This window comes from Phocoena phocoena, chromosome 8 (genome assembly GCF_963924675.1).
Source record: "Phocoena phocoena chromosome 8, mPhoPho1.1, whole genome shotgun sequence".
Classification (NCBI taxonomy): Eukaryota; Metazoa; Chordata; class Mammalia; order Artiodactyla; family Phocoenidae; genus Phocoena; species Phocoena phocoena.
In genome coordinates, this window is record NC_089226.1 from 71074074 (window position 1) to 71096337 (window position 22264).

Genomic DNA, 22264 nt, shown 5'->3' on the forward strand with positions numbered 1-22264 from the left:
CAAATTTTAAAATTATTTGTTCTAGTTCTGTGAAAAATGACATTGGTGATTTGATAGGGATTGCATTGAATCTGTAGATGGCCTTGGGAAGTGTAGTCGCTTTAACAATACGGAGTCTTCCACTTCAAGAACACAGTATATCTTTCCATCTGTTTGTGTCATCTTCAGTTTCTTCTATTAGCATCTTATAGTTTTCACAGTACAGTTCTTTGGCCACCTTAAGTAGGTTTATTCCTAGGTATTTTATTCTTTCTGATGTGATGGTAAATGGGATTGTTTCTTTAATTTCTCTTTCTCATACTTCATTGTTACTGTATAGAAATACAACCAATTTCTGTATATTAATTTTTTATCCTGCAACTTTACTGAATTCATTGATGAGCTCTGGTAGTTTTCTGGTGGCATCTTTAGGATTTTCTATGTATAGTGTTATGTCATCTGCAAACAGTGACAGTTTTACTTCTTCCTTTCCAATTTGGATTTCTTTTATTTCTTTTTCTTGTCTGATTGCTGTGCCTAGGATTTCCAGTACTATGCTGAATAAAAGTGGCAAGAGTGGGCAGCCTTGTCTTGTTCCTGATCTTAGAGGGAATGGTTTCAGCTTTTCACCATTAAGTATGATGTTAGCTGTGGGTTTGTCATATATGTATGCCTTTATTATGTTGTGGGTTTGTCATGTATGTATGCCTTTATTATGTTGAGGTAGGTTCCCTCTGTGCCCACTTTCTGGAGAGTTTTTATCATAAGTGGATGTTGAATTTCATCAAAAGCTTTTTCTGCATTTATTGAGATTGTCAACTGAAAAAGTGCACAACCTAGAAGTTGAGAATTATGTTTTATTTGGCGGATTTTCTGAGGACTTAAGCCTAGAAGATAGCCTCTCAGATTGCTCTGAGGGACTGCTCCAAAAAGGTAAGGGAGGAACCAGGATGTATAGGAGTTTTGCAATTAAAAACCGGATAGTTGGAACATCAAAAGATTACTGTTAATTAAAGAAACTGTTAAGGGAAGCCAGACATGTCAAGTTAATGAATTTAACACTTTTCTACATCTAGGAAGATGTAAGACTGGACTCAATGAAATCATTCATTTGATTTGCACCTTAACTATCTAGGGCCAGTATCCTTCTTTTCTCCATTCTGAACCCCCACAGGGTGCACGGTTGGGAGTAGCTGCAGTGGCTGCTGGTTTGATGGCTGCAACATCCTTTGTTTACTGATAGGGCAGCATTTTTCATTCACAGTGCTTCCCCTTGATCATAAATTCAACCAACATTTGGGAAGCATTTCATGACCAATTTTGTCCCACAGTGTTAGGAAGGCTCATTCCTAGATCAGGCAAAGATTCTGTTGATAGGCCACTCAGATTTTTGGATTAGGACCTGTTAATAATCTAAAATTCTCTGGATCACCTATCTTGCTAGTCTGCTATGACCTAGAAAATGTTTTCTCTTGTTGCTTCTTTCCATACGAGAGTTGCACTGTTACAGTTATCCTGTGTAGAGTTTTTTATATACATATATATATATATATATATTTGTGTGTGTTTGTGTATGATCAACTGTTTCAAGACCTTTAGCCATCATTAATTATTTTGGAGACCTGGTTACACATTGGGTAAGAGACAATCTTATAAACTAGACAGGATAATTAATATAGTCAGTAACATTAATAAGGTCATAGTACAGCAGAGAGAGACACAGAGCATAAACAATTCAGGAACAAAGAGAACAAATTAAAACAATGATTAATAGATAACTAATAAGAACCTGCTGTATAAAAAAATAAATAAAATTCAAAGAGAAAACAGTGATTAGTATAACTAGTTGTAATCTGGTCACAGTAAACCATCAAGTCCATAGGAGAGCCAGGTGGAGAAGCCAAATATGGAAGGATTAGGTAGAGAGGAAAAAATGTTTTATTTTTGTTTATAAAAGAATACTTGATCAACTTGTAGGTCATAGCATAATAGAGGAAAAGTTTTTCTGAAAAACAAAGAGGAAAAGCCAATATATTTCCCCAAAAAAGTCATAAAGTTATAAATCATATTTATAAATTCATTCAGTCCCATGTAATTCCTGTTGATTTGGATGAAGTAGTCAGGTTTTACATTAGAGTTTTGTCATTTCTTACCCAGTTCAGTGGTATGATCTAAAAGTTATCAGAAACTTATACTTGTTAAAAAGTCCTTTTTATGAATCATCTTGAAGATCTTCCTTTTATAAAAGCATCAGAATAAAACAATGACTATAAATGACAGGACTTAAAATGCCATGGTTAAAGATCTGATTACAATGCAGTTGACAAGGAAGTTGGATATTTTGATAATAACTAGAATTATGATTGATAACATTATACCAGGATATCTCAGATTTTAGTAATTTCATATAAATTTTGGAATATCTGTATTAATGACATTTATACATACAATATAACATAAGGTTCATCACTAGTTACTTGGCAGTGCTTTGCAAGTATTGGTTGGCCAAAAAGTTCGTTTGGTTTTTCCATAGGTTGTCTCTAGTAGCACTTAGTTGTCTTTAACTTCATTCGAAACAATTTTGTTAGATTGTATTGTGACAGTTGTCATATCAGTGTGCATTTTAAAAAAACTTTATCAAAACTGGTGAATTTTTGTGTAGCCATTTTAATATTAAAGAGGAAAAAAAAGCAACAGTTTCAGCATATTATGCTTTATTATTTCAAGAAAGGTAGAAACACAACTAAAACGCAAAAAAAGATTTGTGCAGTGTATGGAGAAGGTACTGTGATAAAGTACCTTTGACTGATTGAATGTGTCACAAGTGGTTTGCAAAGTTTTGTGCTGGAGATTTCTCGCCGTACGATGCTCCGTGGTCAGGTAGACCATTTGAAGTTGACAGCAATCAAATCAAGACATTAATTGAGAACAGTCAGTGTTACACCACATGGAAGATAGCCTACATAGTCAGAACATCCAAATCAAGCACTGAAAATCATTTCCACCAGTTTGGTTATGTTCATCGCTTTGATGTTTGGGTTCCTCATAAGTGAAAAAAACCTTCTTGACCGTATTTCCACATGCGATTCTCTACTAAAACCTAACAAAAATGTTCCGTTTTTAAAACAAATTGTGATGGGTAATGAAAAGTGTATACTGTAGAATAATGTGAAATGGAAGAGATCATGGGGCAAGCGAAATGAACCACCATCAATCACACCAAAGGCCGGGCTTCATCCAAAGAAGGTGATGTTGTATATATGGTGGGATTGGAAGGGAGTCCTCTATTATGAGCTCCTTCCAGAAAACCAAATGATTAATTCCAAAAAGTACTTCTCCCAGTTAGACCAGCTGAAAGCAGCACTCGACGAAAAGCATCTGGAATTAGTCAACAGAAAATGCATAATCTTCCATCAGGATAACACAAGACTGTGTGTTTCTTTGATGACCAGGCAAAAACTGTTACAGCTTGGCTGGGACATTCTGATTCATCTGCCATATTCACCAGACATGGCACCTTTGGATTTCCATTTATTTCGGTCTTTACAAAATTCTCTTAACGGAAAGAATTTCAATTCCCTGGAATACTGTAAAAGGCAGCTGGAACAGTTCTTTGCTCAAAAAGATAAAATTTTTAGGAAGATGGAATTATGAAGTTGCCTGAAAAATGGCAGAAGGTAGTGGAACAAAACAGTGAATACGTTCAGTAAAGTTCTTGGTGGGACTTCCCTGGTGGTCCAGTGGCTAAGACTCCACACTCCCAATTCAGGGGACCCAGGTTCGATCCCTGGTCAGGGAACTAGATCCCACATGCCGCAACTAAGAGTTCACATGTTGCAACTAAAGATCCCATATGCCACAACTAAAAATCCTGTGTGCTACAACTAAGACCCAACACGGCCAAATAAATATTTGTGTGTTTATTTTTGGCTGCATTGGATCTTCGTTGCTGCACGCAGGCTTTCTCTAGTTGCGGTGAGGGGGGCCACTCTTTGTTGCAGTGCACAGGCTTCTCATTGTGGTAGCTTCTCTTTTTGTGGAGCATGGGCTCTAGGTGCACAGGCTTCAGTAGTTGTTGCTCGTGGGCTCTAGAGTGCAGGCTCAGTAGTTGTGGTGCACAGGCTTAGTTGCTCCGCGGCATGTGGGATCTTCCCGGACCAGGGCTCGAACCCGTGTCCTCTGCATTGGCAGGTGGACTCTTAACCACTGTGCCACCAGGGAAGTCCCTAAATATTTTTTTAAAAATAAATAAAGTTCTTGGTGAAAATGAAAAATGTGGTGTCTTTTGTTTTTACTTTAAAACAGAATGAACTTTTTGGCCAACTGATTAATTTATCATACCAGATAAGCTAATTAGTTTGACATTACTCTCTGAGGTGTCTTGGTTCCTTTGAAGCATCCCAGAGTTAGCTGGAGGTCAAAAGAACTTTAGAATTTGATATTTGGGGAGTTTGTCAAAAATATCAACACTTGGTCAAATAGGATCATATGTCACTGTGAAATAATACTTAACCACAGTGACAAAAGATTTCAAAAGCAAATATAGATCACTTAAAGACAGAGAAACTCACACAATCCATTGTCAGAAGCAGTGTTCTAAGAAACCTTTGTTCTTTAAACAGAGGAACCAAATCCAATCGTGTACCAGTCTACTTTTAATAACAAAATCCATTTACGTAATTAAATTCAACCTGAGTTTAGTCAATCCTGACCGTGTACAAAATTCTTTTCTCAGGGTTCCTTTTCCACAATCCTTCTATCACTTTCTATATCCGTATTATTTTGTCTCTTACTTTTCTCATCTAGAAACAACTAGCTCTAGGACAAAATTATTTTCTTTTCCCTTAACAAAATGCAGATCCATTCCTCATACCTTCTTTGTTCACAACACTTATTTTTCTAGCATACTGAACTGTTTTTCTGTATTATTTCTAGTAGCTTTAATTTCATATTTAAATTAGAATTCTCAACCCTTAAAAACTTCGATTTCTAGTGAATACTAAGAAGTAAGCAATTATGAACTGTCTTTTACATTAGCATTCTGTAGATTGGTGAACATAAATACCAATTTTTATAAAGTTTCTTCTCAATTCTGCCAACTTTTACACATTTGACGTTAGTTTCTCTTAGGACCCAATCAACAAGTCTTGGTATTACAAGGAGTCCTAGAAGCTTTCCTTTTATTCTCTGACCATTTTATCTATTTTGTATAAAAGGCTCTGGGGTGCCCAGTGAGGGGTTGAGCCAACTGACTCAGGCCCTTTTGTCAACTTCATTAATTGGCCTAATTGTTGCCCCAAGTAATTATTGGTCAGGTACCTCAGTGTAATTTTCTTCCACCATTTAAATATATATATTTTAAACAGGGGTAAAGAGAGCGGACTTGCTTGGGGTCCTTTAATGTTGGGTACCAGTACAGTGGAGGGGGGGTTCCATTTGGCCCATTGAACCTTAGGTAATGTTGTATCAAGATGTTTTGTTTTAATCCCATTAACATTCATTTTATTTATCCCATTTTAAAGTAATCATCTTAAGATTTCTTTATCCATTTGGGATAAGTTCCATTAAAAAGTTTACCTTGTGGGGAAAGAGTCTCTAGACTTTCCCTTTAGTTTTTTCTCTTATTTTTCTGTTAACCTAATTAATCTAATGTTTTTATTAGCATCTGTAAGAGGGAAAGCAGAAACCACAATAAGGTTTCCCAAACCAGTTTTTTTGGTTTGTTTTAAACTAAGCGAGTTCTTAGGTAAACCATTATATATTTTTTTCCCACCTTTAATTTTTTTTTCCCCATAGATATCAATAAAACACCTGTTGATAATGAGAGTTCTCTAAAAATTTACCAATTTAGAAGTTTCTCCAATTTAAAGGATCTGTCGTCTGGCCATTAATGAGATATATGTTAATAGTGACTTAAACCAATAGGATGCAAGAGGCTTCCCCACAGGAGAGTGTGAAGGATGCGACCTAAACAGATCCAGAAAGTTTACTCCCAAAAATAGTCTAAGAAAGTAAAGGCCCTCACTAAACAGGCTGACGCAATGAAGGTTAAGATGGCAAAAATTCAGACAAAAGCCTGCTCAGGGGGCTTCCGTGGTGGCGCAGTGATTGAGAGTCCGCCTGCTGATGCAGGGGACACGGGTTCGTGCCCCGGTCTGGGAAGATCCCACATGCCGTGGGGCGGCTGGGCCCGTGAGCCATGGCCGCTGGGCCTGCGCGTCTGGAGCCTGTGCTCTGCGGCGGGAGAGGCCGCAGCGGTGAGGGGCCCGCGTACCATAAAAAAAAAAAAAAAAAAAAAGCCTGCTCAGAATCTCAGTCTATTCGATTGGCTGCTAAATGTACACCATATGTGTACCTTTTGGATGACAGAGACCAAGTACTCAAAACACACACATACACTCGCACACGCCTGAAGATCAGATAAAACGTTTACATCTCAAAGACACAGGAGGAGGAATGCAACTTCCCCCTAGAAGGGCTTTTGTTTTTTTAACATCAGAATTCTGAAAATATGTTTTTATCAAGCCAACTTTTTCTAACATAGCTGCGTATACAATAAAAGAGCTCCATTTAGTCATTTTCAGAGCAAGATTTCCTTTATTTACTTGCAGGTATGAGCTCTGTACATACATGAATCTGGCTAGAGTGCTAGTTGGAGGTTGGCTTTCTGACGCCCCTCATTTCTCTGAGAGAATCTGTTTCCCATTTGAACTTGAATTTCTCAGGCATAAAATTTTATTAGTGCACTTTTATCCTGACACATTCTTGTCAAGATAGCCAATTTGAGGAAAATGTCAGGTAAACCTCTTACCTAACCAACCATTCAGCTGAGACTGCTCAGTATCTTTCAAACTGAGGAAATCCTGGTGTCTTTCAGTTGAGTTACTCTAGTATCTTTCAGGTAGGGGGCACTTTCTCCCAGTGTCTTTCAACTGGGCTCCCCTAGTATTTTTCAACTAGCAGGGGCCACTCCCCAATATCTTTTTTCTTTTTTTTTTTTTTTTGCGGTATGCGGGCCTCTCACTGTTGTGGCCTCTCCCATTGCGGAGCACAGGCTCCGGACGCGCAGGCTCAGTGGCCATGGCGCATGGGCCCAGCAGCTCCGCGGCATGTGGGATCTTCCCGGACCGGGACACGAACCAGTGTCCCCTGCATCGGCAGGCGGACTCTCAACCACTGCGCCACCAGGGAAGCCCTCCCCAATATCTTTTAACTGCGGAGCCAGTACCTGTTAGCGACCGCCAAATAAAACTCAGGATCATCAGCCAGTAATTGGGAGATCCAAGAACCAGGAGGGACTCACCCAAATTCATCTGGACTCTGCGGAGCCGGATGGGCACAACAGGCCTCTGCTGGTACCAAGGCCCCAGTTCCTTGTAGAGTTCAGGCAAAGCAGAGACGTCTGCTCTGAGTCCCTTCCTGGTCACCAAAACTGTCAACTGAAAAAAATACACAGCCTAAAAGTGGAGAATTATGTTTTATTTGGCGGATTTCCTGAGGACTTAAGTCAGCCTCTCATATTGCTCTGAGGGACTGCTCCAAAGAGGTAAGGGAGGAGCCAGGATATACGCATTTTGCATCAAAAACTAGGTAGTTGAAACATCAAAGGATTACTGTTAATTAAAGAAACTTAATTATGGAAATCCAAACATGTCAAGTTAATGAATTTAACACTTTTCCACGTGTGGGAAGTTTCAAGAGTCTGGACTCATTGAAATCATTCCTTTGATGTACACCTTAACTATCTAGGGCCAGTTTCATGCTTTTCACCATCCTGAATCCCCTCAGGGTGCACAGTTGGGGGTGGCTGCTGGTTTGATGGCCACAATATCCTTCATTTACTGATACAGCAGGCCACAGCATCTTGTGAATACAAGATGATCATTTGGTTTTTATTATTCAGTTTGTTAAAGTGGTGTATCACACATTGATTTGCAGATATTGAAAAATCCATGCATCCCTGGGATAAGTCCCACTTGATCATGGTGTATGATCTTTTTAATGTTTTGTTGGATTCAGTTTGCTAGTGTTTTGTTGAGGATTTGTGTGTCTATGTTCATCAGTGATATTGGCCTGTAATTTTCTTTTTGTGTGTTATCTTTGTCTGGTTTTGGTATCAGGGTGATGGTGGCTTCATAAAATGAGTTTGGGAGTGTTCCTTCCTCTGCAGGAGGTTTTAGAAGGGTAGGTGTTAACTCATCTCTAAATGCTTGATGGAATTCCACTGTGAAGCCATCTGGTCCTGGACTTTTGTCCGTTGGAAGTTTTTAAATCACCGTTTCAACTTCAATACTTGTTATTAGTCCCTTCATATTTTCTGTTTCCTCTTGGTTCAGTCTTGGGAGATGGTACCTTTCTAAGAATTTGTCCATTTTTCCTAGGTTGTCCATTTTACTGGTGTATAAATTGGTTGTAGTAGTAGTCTCTTGTGATCTTTTGTATTTCTGTGATGTCAGTTGTAACTTCTCCTTTTTCATTTTTAATATTGATTTGAGCCCTTTTTTTCTTGATGAGTCTGGCTAAAGGTTTATCAATTTTGTTTATTTTTTCAAAGGATCAGCTTTTAGTTTCATTGATCTTTTCTATTATTTTCTTATTTCTGCTCTGATCTTTATGATTTCTTTCCCTCTGTTAACTTTGGGCCTTATTTGTTCTTCTATCTCTAGTTGCTTTAGGTGTAAGTTAGGCTGTTTGAGATTTATCTTCTTTCCTGAGGTAAGCCTGTATTGCTATTAACTTTCCTCTTATAACTGCTTTTGTTTTCTGTTTTTTCTCATTTTGTTTACTTATATATTTTTTATTGAAATATAGTTCAGTTACAATGTGGTGTTACTTTCTGGCATACAGCAAAGTGATACTTTGCTGTACTATATATATATTCTTTTTCATATTATTTTCCATTATAGTTTACTACAAGATATTGAATATAGTTCCTGTACTATACACTAGGACTTTGTTGTTTATTTTATTTTTTATTTTAATTTAATGTTTATATTATATTAGAGTAAGGTTGATTTACAGTGTTGTGTTAGTTTCAGGTGTACAGCAAACTGATTCAGTTATAGATATACATATATCCATTCTTTTTCAGGTTCTTTTCCCATATAGGTTATTACAGGATATTGAGTAGAGTTCCCTGTGCTATACAGTGGGTCCTCGTTGATTATCTATTTTATATGTAGTAGCATGTATATGTTAATCTGAAATTCCTAATTTATCCCTCCCCTCCCACCTTTCCCCTTTGGTAACCATATGTTTGTTTTCAAAGTCTGAGAGTCTGTTTCTGTTTTGTAAATAAGTTCATTTGTATCATTTTTTTAGATTCCACATATAAGTGATAGCATATGATGTTTGTCTTTTTCTGTCTGACTTCATTTAGTATGATAATTTCTAGGTCTATCCATGTTGCTGCAACTGACATTATTCTTTTTTATGGCTGAGTAATACTCCATTGTATATGTGTACCACACCACAGTATCATATGAGATTTCTCTTTCTCTGTCTGACTTACTTCACTCAATATGACAGTCTCTAGGTCCATCCATATTGCTAAAAAGGGCATTAATTCCTTCTTTTTAATGGCTGAGTAATACTCCATTGTTTACATGTACCACATCTTCTTTATCCATTCCTCTGTCATGGGCATTAGGTTGCTTCCCTGTCTTGGCTGTTGTAAACGGTGGTGCAATGAACATTGGGGTGCATGTATCCTTTCGGACCATGTTTTTCTCTGGATATATGCCCAGGAGTGGGATTGCAGGGTCATATGGTAGCTCTATTTTTAGTTTTTAAAGGAACCTCCATACTGTTCTCCATAGTGGCTGTACCAGTTTACATTCCCACCAACAGCATAGAAGGGTTCCCTTCTCTTCACACCCTCTCCAGCATTTATTGTTTGTGGATTTTTTTTTTTTTTTTTTTTTTGCGGTATGTGGGCCTCTCACTGTTATGGCCTCTCCTGTTGCAGAGCACAGGCTCTGGACGTGCAGGCTCAACGGCCATGGCTCACGGGCCTAGCCGCTCCGTGGCATGTGGGATCTTCCCGGACCGGGACACGAACCCGTGTCCCCTGCATCAACAGGCGGACTCGCAACCACTGCGCCACCAGGGAAGCCCTGTTTGTGGATTTTTTGATGATAGCTGTTTTGACTGGTGTGAGGTGATCCCTCACTGTAGTTTTGATTTGCATTTCTCTAATAATTAGCAATGTTAAACATCTTTTCATGTTGGCCATCTGTATGTCTTCTTAGGAGAAATGTCTGTTTAGGTTTTGTATTCTTTTAGTTTTCACTTGTCTGGGAAATTCTTTATCTCTCTTTCTATTCTAAATGATAATCTTGCTGCATAGAGTATGCTAGGTTGCAGGTTTTTCCCTTTTAGGACTTTGAATATGTCTTGCCACTCCCTTCTGTCCTGCAGTGTTTCTATAGAGAAGTCAGCTGATAGACTTATGAGGGTTTCCTTGTAAGTAACTTTCTCTCTTGCTGCCATTAGAATCCTCACTTCAACTTTTGCCATTTTAATTATAATATGTCATGGTGTAGCTTTGCTTTGGGTTCATCTTGTTTCCGACTCTGTTTTTCTTGTACCTGGATATCTGTTTCCTTTTGGTTTGGGAAGTTTTCAGCCATAATTTCTTCAAATGCATTTTCAATCCCCTTTTTTCTTTCTTCTCCTTCTGGGATCCTATTATGTGTAGATTGACTTGCTCTATTTTATCCCATAAGTCTCGTATATTGCTTTCATTTTTTTTTCACTTGTCTTTTTGTCTGCCGTTCTGATTGGGTGATTTCCATTATTCTGTCTTCCAGATCACTTATTTGTTCTTCTGCATTATTTAGTTCGCTATTTATTGCCTTTAGCTCAAGTTTTGTCTTGGCAGATGAGTTTTCTAATATTAATTGGCTCCTCTTTATAGTTCTAGTTTCTTGTAACAGTGATCTGCGTTTCTTCTGATAGTCTTTGTTAATTCCTTTAGTATTTTTATTACCTTCTGTTTGGACTCGGGGTCTAGTAGACTGGAGAGGTGTTTCATCGTTTGTACTTCCAGGGGATTTCTCTTGTTCTTTTAGTTGGGAGCAGTTCCTGTGTTTCTTCATTTTACTTGTTTCTCTGACTCTATGACTTTAGGAGAAACAGTTATCTACTGTGGTCTTAAAGGGCTGTTTTTATGTGGGAATGCCCCTGTGTAGCCTGGATGAGTCTAATATTTTTGGTACAAAGGCTGTTTTTAGTATGGATGACTGCCACGTCTTTCCTCAATGTGTGCTTGCCCTTTTCCCCTTGATAGGGGGTGTGATTGGTGTTGTGGTGACCAGAGCCTGCACTGGATGTTGAACAGGGGCCTCCACTTTGCCCTGTAGCTGTCACAGCCCTGCCAGGGGCAGGGTCTGCTCCCCAGGTGTTGGAGTAAAAGCACTCGGATCCGTTGCTAAACTGCAATGTGAGGTAGATGGGACTAGAGTGCTCCCACTGGGAGAGGAGCCACTGGGTATTCTTCCCAGGAGCTGTCCACTGGAAAGTATGCTCTGTGGTGTCTCCTGTCATCTGTCATGAGTACTCACAAAGTACACTGTTGTTTACACTGCTCTTGGCCCCGCTTCAGCTGTGGGAATGCAGTCAGTTGGCCCAGATGCCCCTCAGGCGCAGTTATCAGAAAGCAACCAGTGCAGATCTGCCAAAGTCAGGCACCATGACCCACCATAGTCGGACACCTGGACCCACCTTGGGAGCTATGGAATTAGCCCTGGACCCGCCCTAGTCACAGAAGCACCAATAATCTGCTTGGATGTCCCCCAGGTGCTGAGCTTACAAAGGCACCAGAGGCATAAATCTGCCAAAGTCTCAAAGGTGCTGGCTGGACACAGCTCATATTTCAGCCCCACCTCTGTGTGTAGGCAACCATCAGGGCTTGTCTACTAGCAGAGCTCATAGAGTCAAGAGTTGTGCCCACTGTGAGCACAAAGAGAATGAGGCTGCTGTGGTGGGGTCCTGACCCTCCCTTCATGAGCACATTACCAGTGGGGCTTCTATGGTGGACCCAGGCATTATCCTGCTCACTCCTTGTGGCCTGGGCCATACTCCAGTACATTTTGGCTGTCTCCGCGCAGTCAACCCCAGTCCTCTCCCCAGGTCTGTCCCCTAAAGCCTGAGTTTTAGCACCCAGCCCCCTCGCACCAGCAGACACACATCTCAGGCTGGGGAGTAAGTAGAGCGAGGTGGCCAGGACCATCAGTGCTGGTCTCTCTTTGTTCTGCCTTCCTAAAGCCTGTTGCTGCACTCCTCTGAGCCAGTGAAGCTCACTTTCTGTCCTGGCTGATTTTTCCCAGCTGGTGAAGGGGGTTCCTGAGGTTAGAGAACCTTTCCTCTTACACAGCTCCCTCTCCTAAAATTGTTTTGGATTTGTTTTTGTAGGTCTTTCACCTTTTGTTCTCTTCTCTTGTGATTTGATGACTGTCTCTAGTGTTGTGGATAATTTTGTGTGTATATCTATTATAGATTTTTAGGTTGTGGTTACCATGAGATTTTTGTAGAGCGGTCTGTATGTATACGTGATTGTTTTAAGTTGCTGTTCTCTTAATTACAAATGCATTTTTGAAATCCTGTGTTGGTACTCTCCTCCCCTCACAATTACTGTCTTTGATATCTTTTTTTTTTTTTTTTTTTTGCGGTACGCAGGCCTCTCACCGTTGTGGCCTCTCCCGTTGGGGAGCACAGGCTCAGCGGCCATGGCTCACGGGCCCAGCCGTTCCGCGGCATGTGGGATCTTCCCTGACCGGGGCACAAACCCGACGCAGGGGACTCCCAACCACTGCGCCACCAGGGAAGCCCTTGATATCATATTTCATATCTAATTGCTTTGTGTATCCCTTAACTGCTTATTGTAGATACAGATAATTTTTCTACTTTTGTCTGTCAGCTTCCCTACTGGTTTGCATTTGGATTATTTCCTATGTTTGCCTTTGTCTGTGAGCTTTTTCATTTCTTAATTTTCTTGTTTCTAGTTGTGGCCTTTTCTTTTTCATCTAGATAAGTTCCTTTAGCATTTGTTCTAAAGCTAGCTTGGTGGTGCTGAATTCTTTTAGCTTTTATTTGTCTGTAAAAGTTTTGATTTCTCCATCAAATCTGAACAGGAGCTCTGCTAGGTAGAGTATTCTTGCTTGTAGGTTTTTCCCTTTCATCACTTTTTTAAAATATATCGTGGCACTCCTTTCTGGTCTTCAGTTTCTGTTGAAAAATCAGCTGATAGCCTTATGGAATTCCCTTGTATGTTATTTATTGCTTTTCCCTTGCTGCTTTTAATATTCTCTTTTATCTTTAATTTTTGTCATCTTGATTACATTGTGTCTTGGTGTGTTCCTTGATTCTTTGCACTTCCTGGACTTGAGTGACTGTTTCCTTTCCCAGGTTAAGGAATATTTCAGCTATTATCTCTTCAAATATTTTCTCAGGCTTTTTCTTTCTGTTTTCTCTTTCTGGGACCTCTTTAATGCTAATATTAGTGTGCTTGATGTTGTCCCAGAGGTCTTTGAAACTGTCCTCATTTCTTTTCATTCTTTTTTCTGTTCAGTGGCAGTGATTTCCAGTACTCTGTCCTCCAGCTCACTGATCCATTCTTCTATATCACTCAGTCTACTATTTATTCCTTCTGGTATATTTTTCATTTCACTTATTGTATTTTTCATCTCTGTTTGGTTGTTCTTTAAATTTTCTAACTCTTTGTTAAAAACTTCTAACTTCTTGCTCTGGCGTCCATTCTCCTCCCAAATTCTTTGGTCATCTTTACAATCATTATTCTGAACTCTTTCTCAGGTAGATTGCCTATCTCCAGTTAGTTCTTCTGGGGTTTTATCTTGTTCCTTCATCTGGAACATATTCCTCTGCCACATCATTTTGTCTAAGTTGGTATTTTTATGTATGTGGTAGGTTAGTTACATTTCTTGACTTTGGAGAAGTGGCCCTCTAGGATGTGTCCTATGCATCCCAGCAGTGCACTCCCTTCTCGCCACCCAAGCTATATGCTCTAGAGTTTCCTCCTAAGAGGGCTGTGTGGGTCCTTCTGTTGTGGTGGCCTGACTATGTGGGTGATCTGGTGGGCTTGGTTGGCCCCTAGTCTGGTTGGTTGCCAGGCCCTGCCTTGTGCGGATGCTGCTGGCTGCTGTTCAACAGGCCCTGGTCATGAAGTGACTGCTTGCAGAACCCTAGGGGGCCCCAAGGCTAGTGCTGGCTGGGTGGTCAGAGTCAGGTTCATGAAGACTCTGGGGCTGTTGCCCACCCATTGGCAGGTTAAGCCGGATTCTGGAGGCAACTGGGCAGTCAGAGCTGGTTCCTGGAGTCTGGCTGCAGGGCCCCTGGATCCCAGAGCACATAAAAGATTTGGGGTTAGGAGGTGGTTCTTGACACAGTTGGTTATGGGGTCCAGGGTGTCCTGAAGGTTGCATTAGCCTGCTAGCGGGCACAGTCTGGCCTGCTGTGGGCAGACTTGGTCCGTAGTCTGCGGGAATCATATTTTTCTTGCATCTGGTGTCTGCCCCCTGGGTGGTGAGGCTGCTCTAGAGGCTTGTGCAGGCTTCCTGGAGGGAGGGGCTAGTGTCTGCCCACTAGTGGGTGGAGCTGGGTCTTAGTCCTCTCATGGGCAGAGCCATGTCTAGGGGGCATATCTTGAGGTGGCTGTGGGCTCAGTAAGTCTCTAGGCAGCCTGTCTGCTGAGGGGTGGGGCAGTGTCCCTGCCCAGTTAGTTGTTTAGCCTGAGGAGTCCCAGCACTAGCACCTACAGACTGTTGGGTGGGATAAGGTCTTGGAACTAATGAGCCAAGATGTCAGCCACCAACAGTGTTCCCCGGTATTCTGCCATCAGTGTCTGTGTCCCTAGGGTGAGCCACAGTCCCCCTACCACCCTGTGTCTCCAGCAGACTCTCCAAGACTAAGACGTAGGTCTGGCCCAGGTGCCTATCAAATTACTGCTTTTGCCCTGTGTCCGGGTGCAAGTGAGATTTTGTGTGCTCCCTCGAAGAGTGAAGTGTATTTCCCCCAGTCCTGTGGAGCTCCTGCAGTTAAGCCCCAGTGGCCTTCAAAGCCAAATGCTCTGGGGGCTCATCTTCCTGGTACCAGACCCCTGGGCTGGGGAGCCTGATGTCGGACTCAGAACTCTCACTCCTGTAGGAGAACCTCTGCAGTGTAATTATTCTCCAGTTTGTGGATCACCCACCCCAAGGGGTATGGAATTTGATTATATCCAGGTTGTTGTGGTTCCTTCTTGATGTCTTTCGTTGTAGAAGATCTTTTCTGGTGGTTCCCAGTCTTTTTCATCGATAGCTGTTCTGCAGATAGTTGTGATTTTCGTGTGCTCATGAGAGGAGGTGAGCTCAAGATCTTTCTACTCTGCCATCTTGGCCAGTCTCCCAAACACTTTATTTACCTTGTGAAACTGATGCCGAAAAATCGGCGTCTGTGTGCCAGTATGGAATTGAATCTCAGAGACAGAGTTTTGGGTGAAGTAGAAGAGAACAGCTTTATTGCTCTGCCAGGCAAAGGGGGACACAGCAGACTCAGTACCTCTCATTTGGTGAGGAGTTTTATAGCAGTGGTTCAAAGGCAGGGTTGCTGATAAGGATCAGGGTGTGTGCAGGGCCTGGCTTCAGGTGGTCTGATGAGTTTCTGTGACTCCTTTAATCTGGCCTCAGATGGTCTCTTGAAGAGCTTCTCTGGTTCCTTTAATCTGGGATAAAGAATGCTAACATCTTACATTTGTTGGGGGTTTTCGTTCTGTAAAGAACTCATTGTTATGTGTATCCCTTCAGGCAGAACCAGGACCCTATCCAAAGGCTACACTGTTGTTTCTTGACTGCTCCTCCCTTGTCTCTGCATGGCAACAGTTCAAATCTGCCCTTTGGAACTCAGGGAGTGTCACGGAGGCTGGAGTCTGTTCCCTATAAACAAGAAACTGGGGACACGGAAAGCCTTCCATGCCCGGGAGCCCCACAGGCTCATGCTTGGTTTCAAAACTAAATATGAACCATGAAGAGTGGATTGGAACTGATAAATTGAGAGGAATTATGTAAGCTGATTAGTTGGTAACTAATTACCAATTAGTTGAGTCAGATTTATTTTTATGTTTTATAGAACTAGATTGTTTTAAGTTCTGTGCTTTTTGATAGTTTGAAAGTGGGTGTTTATTGTAGTCAAAAGTAATGAGCTAGCTATTTGTGGTATGTTGTTAAATAGTAATGGTTATTTTTATGTTTTATATTTTAAATTTCGATCACATTGTTCATTATAAATCTATTCTTTTTATTCAGTTAAATCTCATTTGCTTTCTTTCCATGATATTTGCCTGAGACATCAGAAAGAAAAGGTGGAAAAATCAAAGCAACTCATTTTACTGGCATTTTAGGAAAGAAAATGTTTAGATTGATCCACTTTTCTAGCTGTCTATCCCATTTAAAATTCCAGCTTGAACTCTACATACTTTCTATCCCCTTCCTCTGCTTGGTTTATTGTAATTACACTGCCTTCAGACATACTGTAATTTACTTACTGATTTTTGTCTCCCCTCCCCATCCCTATCCATGCAAGAATGTAAGTTCCATAAAGACAGGGATCTTAATTTAGTTCTTTTTCTTCACTGTATCCCATAAGCCTGGGATATTGTCAGGCACATAGTAGACACTTAATAATTATGTTGAATTAGTGGTCTCAAATTCTAATAAATTTCCTGCCTTCTTACAGAAAGAACATACTGGTCGTCTTGTTATAGGAGATCACAAATCCACATCTCACTTCCGAACAGGTAAGAAAGTAAAATATAATTAAAGTGGAGGTGCTAAATTTGGAATATGAAATATTTGTACATATTTTGGGATATTCTAACTTTCATGTATAATTGTTGATTAGTTCTAATGATTAATAAATATTAGAAATATATGTAGTATATGTAAACATGTTACGTATATCATTTAACAGTTAGTATATACTTTCATAAAAGATTTGAGTATATGTACATCGATATGATATTCTAACCAAGAAACTGACCAGTTTCTGTCTTCATTTTTACTAACTCACAACATGTAGTATTTTAATTGTAGTGAGGTTTTATGCCTCATCTTGCCAACTATAGTATCTAGAGTTTACATGTATTTTGTAAATTATTTAATATACAGTGTTGTAGTTGGCATATTATACTGGTTTTTAGTTTATTCACTGAGTTTTGCTCTGAAATCTTCGAAGAGTATAAACTCATTGGAATGCCTGAAGAAATTAATTTTTCTTTTGATTTTGGGGGAAAAACTTTAAAAGTAAAAACAGAAAATGCATTAGAATTTGGATTTGAATTCAGTCTACTGAAAAGTAAAGTTTTATCCCATTTAAAATTGGCCCTAATCTTAGACATTAGAAATTAATAGGCGTTTTATATTTCTGGTGTTGAACAGTTATTTCAAATTGATTTGCACTGCTACAAAAGGCAAAAGAGTCCCTGAGCTTTGGCAGAATGGAAATATATTGCATTCATTCTTTTAAAATATGAAATTCTTCTTGTATTTACAAATTAAAATGTCATGTACAGAAAGCTTCACTGGTACTGGTAATGTTCTACTTCTTGGGTGGTAAGTTTATAGGTGGTTGTTTAGTATTCTGCTTCATAACTTATATATATAACAATATATGTTAAAAATAATTTATATATCAAATGTTGCATGATAAAATTACAAATAAGTTTATGTTGGTGCAGTAAACTGATATGCAAAGAAAGGCATAAAGGGAAGCCATTCCAAGGTCATTTTACATTTTATTTAGCCATTCTCTAAACAAAATTGTGTGCCTTTTCATTATTTCTGTTCAAAGACAGAAGCTTTTGTTTGTTGGAGGATTTTTTCTGCATGACTAGGAGGAAACTTTCAGGAGAACCATTATTAGACTATAAATAAACTAAAACATGATGCCCAAAGTTCTTAGTAATTAATAGTTACAATATGTAAACTTAAGCAGTTCTGAGATTCCTGTATCTGGTTTGAATTATTACATGGGAAAATTTAAGTTTTTCATCTTTAATAAACAACTTGTGCTTCAAGGGGTTGGTTACTAAAGAAGTAATCATAAATACATCCTTCAATTATTTTATCTGTTGGGTAACTACCTATGGTTTATAAACCCATCCACAAAATTCGCTGTAAAATTAGTCACAGTTAGAGAAATCAGCCCTGAATATAATAGCATCTGTATTGTGGGTTTTTTGTGTAATCAAATATTTTTATTAATTTGACTGAAACATAATCAAAGTACACTGGACATACAGGGGAAGAAGACAAGAAAATTAATGAAGAACTGGAGTCTCAATATCAACAAAGTATGGACAGTAAATTATCAGGAAGATATCGACGACATTGTGGACTTGGCTTCAGTGAGGTAGTAATTATGTATTTTCATTAAGTGGGAAGATAATTTCCAATTTGATTATCATTTATTTGTGTTAAATTACTCTAGCGATCAAGAATCCTATGTAGAAAGCTTTCTTTATGAAGTTACATTTTTACATGCCAAACTAGGTCTCTGTAGATAATGAGAATAGATATTTTTGACAGTTTTAGAAATATGTTTTCTGATACTAGCTTAATATAAATTCTGCTTAGATAATCATTAGGGCACATCTTAAGTAGGCATGAACAACATACAAGTTACATGAAATATTTCATGTAAATACCGGTTCAGGAGAGTTTTCTTGGTTGTTTCCTACATCATCTCTTTTCATATAATAACTATTGGTCCATTACTCCAAAGTAATGTAATATACAAAACATTGATAGCTGTTTAAATATTCCCATGGATCAGTGGTTAACTTGCCTTATTTACTTAAAATAATACTGTTTCCATCAGGAAGATAATATATTATTTTCAAACTAGGGGGGAGGGGAGAAGGTGAGTGGTCTTCAGAGCCCTTTCTTAAACCAAAATCCTACTCAAGTCCCAGTGTATAAAACACATGGAGGTGCCTGAGTCCTCATTTCTTCCCTAGGCAGCCTCTGATCTTAAACTGTTAATGGCTAGGGAGTGAGAGAAAAATTTTGGGGTCTTTTCCAGTTTTTGTACTGGATAATGTATTTTAATAGCTGTTGATTGATGTTTTTAGGTAGATGATCATGATGGAGAAGGTGATGTGGCTGGAGATGATGATGATGATGATGATTCACCTGATCCTGAGAGTCCAGATGACTCTGAAAGTGATTCAGAGTCAGAGAAAGAAGAATCTGCTGAAGAACTCCAAGCTACTGAGCACCCTGATGAAGTGGAGGATCCCAAAAACAAAAAAGATGCAAAAAGCAACTATAAGATGATGTTTGTTAAATCCAGTGGTTCATAACTCCCAAACACTTAGTCTTTGTATTAAAAGTAAGCCTTATTGTTATAATGCACAGTGGAGGACTGCTTATAGAGCACAGACCTTTGTATTATAATTTTTAAAAAGGCCCTTTTAAATAATTACAAAGAGTGTTTGCTTTCAGATGCCATGGGTTACACTTTTATGGGCATGACTATAACCATTTTTGTAAACAGTAAGAGTTGTATAAAATAAGAAATAAATACAGTACTCAACTTCCTTTCATGTTAGCATCATCAAACTTTTTACCCCTTCAAATACAGTTACGGGGGAAACAGTATTTTTTGTGTGGTAGCTGTTTATCTTTTTTTGTTCCTTCATGTTTCTCTCTTATAAAAGTTTATCTGGTACTGTGATGTGTTCATAAAAATATTCTTTTATTATACTCTCTTATAGTAGAACTATTCACCATGGATATTTCTGCTGCCAGTAAAAATCTAAATTAATGCTGGCAAAAGATTAGGTACTTAGTTTACTCTTACTGAATCAGCTCTACTCTTTTGGACCAAAGCAACATGAGAGCAAATACTTTTCACACCGGTTAGGATGGAGTTGCAGTTGTCATATATTTGGAATGTTATGATCCCAAGCAGTCTTCACATAATTCGAATGACACTGTATGTTAGATTTTTGATAAAATTGGCCAGTTTTTACAGAAGAAATTTTTTCTCTGATCATTTGGTCCTATCTATTTAGGAATATGTAAAACTGGATTTTTTTTTTTTAAGGTAATATGTGACCAAAGTTAATTTTCTTCCTAACACCTAAATAAAGAGAAAGCAGTTTCTCATATGTGGTTGTTGATACCTTTATCCTCATTATCTGAAAATGAGGAATAGGCTTATTGAACAAGAAGCTGAAACAAGATATTCTCTTCATTTTATCCCAGTGCTGTTATCCTGATTATCTAATTACAAAAAGGAGTATTGCTGTATGATTTTATCACCACTTCTGTTGGAGTAAGATCTGACTGTTATTATGTGGTCAATTTGTACAGCAGATTAACACAAACTGCAGTATGGGCTAGTCAATGATCTTTGAGTAATTGGGTTCAAAATCTTAATGTTTAAGTAAGTGACATGTTCAAAGGCTTTGAGTTAAACCTTTTTGTTTGCTGAACTGTTACACATCTAGATACTTAAGTATGTGTTTAATGTGTTGATTTTTTTTTTTTTTAATTCCTGTGTCATTTTGAAGTTTAGAATTTTCGAGGAATGTAGCAAATAGAACAAGTGATTTCTGGATTATGCAATCTATCCTGAAATTTTTTTCATGTATCAGACCCCCAACATTTCACTTTTTCTTATGTCTCACATTGTTTTATAATAGGTGCTACCCTATATAGTAAAATACTGAGTCAGTGACTAGTAGAATGTGTAACATTTAACAAAATAGTATCTGGTTTAAACAAGTTTGGCTTTGTTCAAATTTCAGTTTGGCCACTGATTGTCAAATAGCTAGTCTGTAGGGTTGCTTATTACAACTAATTTAAGTAGAAAGTGAAGACTGATATATGTTTAAGAATGGAAGAGGGAGAGACCAGTATTATGTTTTAAAAGGTATTTTCATCAATTTATTTAAATATGCTTGGTTATTTATAAGTCTTGGTTCTTATATGTAAATAGAAGAGCCTCCTTCTAAAATAACTACACTGGAAGACCTTTTTTCTTCATCTTCAGAGAAAGAAATTCTCATTCCAATTCATATATTATTGGACATTAACAAAATTCAGGGTTGGAATAAATTTAGGTGTGTTGGTCCATGTGGCCTAGTGTCCCAGCACCACATTAAATATCATGGCTGTCTTTTAAGCATGAACACTGGGTTGGTTTTTGCTTTTTTTTTCCTTATCATTGTGTGTGTGTGGTGGGTGGATTAAAGGAAGAGAGATGCCATGGCATTTTGATATCCCTACTGAAGTACCATAAGGGAAAACACATTTTTTTGGGGGGGGGCAGTGAAACATGCTATTGAGGGGAAAGTTGAGTGGCAACTTTTTCTTACTATTGATAATTTCTTACCTGAAATACACTTCTCCCAAGTGCTTGACTATACCAGTGATCCAGTGATCTTTCTATTGTAAAGGTTTTCAGGAACACAGATTCCAATTTTGTGTGTATTGATAGGTAAAAATCCTCTTCTCAAATCTAATTTTTTAAATCCGGATGAATTGCAGGTACAGAAGAAAGTCTGAAGTGATTGCTGTTCTGATTAAACAACAGTTTGAGAGCAGAAAGGTCATATTCTTTGAGTAAATTTTGAGGAAATAAATTGCAACTACCTGGTTGACATCAGTGGCCACTTACAGGGCTTTAGTTCCATTACTCTTGTCTCCACAGCAGCCACATCTTGGCTACTTTCAATATCCCAAAACAACTTTACCTCTGAAATCACAAATGTAGAAACCTCACCTCTGACCATAACAGTTGTATTCCTTTACACAAGTTCAAATCAGGTCATTATCAATCTGTTTTCACCAGTTCCATAAGCCCTGTCTAGATTTTTAAGTGATCTGTCAATTCAGTGTCACTGTTGTCAGTATCCCAAATAACCCTCCCCAGTGTCATAACCTTTCTGGAAAATACAGCCCTAGATGTATCCAATTTCCTATGGATTATTTCTGGAGAAAGGCCACCAACTGTACAAATCAATATTATTAAGTGTTAATTAACAACACTGCATGTTATCCTTACTGTTACCTGTCATCGACTCTTTTCCTGTTCTTAACTGTTGAAAACCTCTCCTCAAACTTGTGACCCTGTCTTTTCTCCTTCACTCACAACATGTCCTTGCTTTCTGGCTTACATTAAAGAGATTTTATCAGGCAGAAATTCCCTGAACTTCCACCTAAATTGACACCTGTGGAGAAGTGCTCCAATGCTCTAGGTGACATCCCAGCTCTACTAACTTAGT

At 38.8% G+C, this 22264-nt stretch overlaps 1 protein-coding gene across 1 annotated transcript in view; it reads left to right on the plus strand.

The window, feature by feature from the left end:
* Positions 1-21583, plus strand: part of C8H11orf58 (chromosome 8 C11orf58 homolog) — a 30155-nt gene extending 8572 nt beyond the window's left edge. The window contains exons 3-5 of the mRNA XM_065882275.1: positions 16708-16768; positions 18272-18381; positions 19103-21583. Coding sequence (XP_065738347.1) covers positions 16708-16768; positions 18272-18381; positions 19103-19333 — 402 coding nt within the window. The 3' untranslated portion in view covers positions 19334-21583. The remainder of the gene's footprint in view (positions 1-16707; positions 16769-18271; positions 18382-19102) is intronic.
* Positions 21584-22264: the final 681 nt, after the last annotated feature.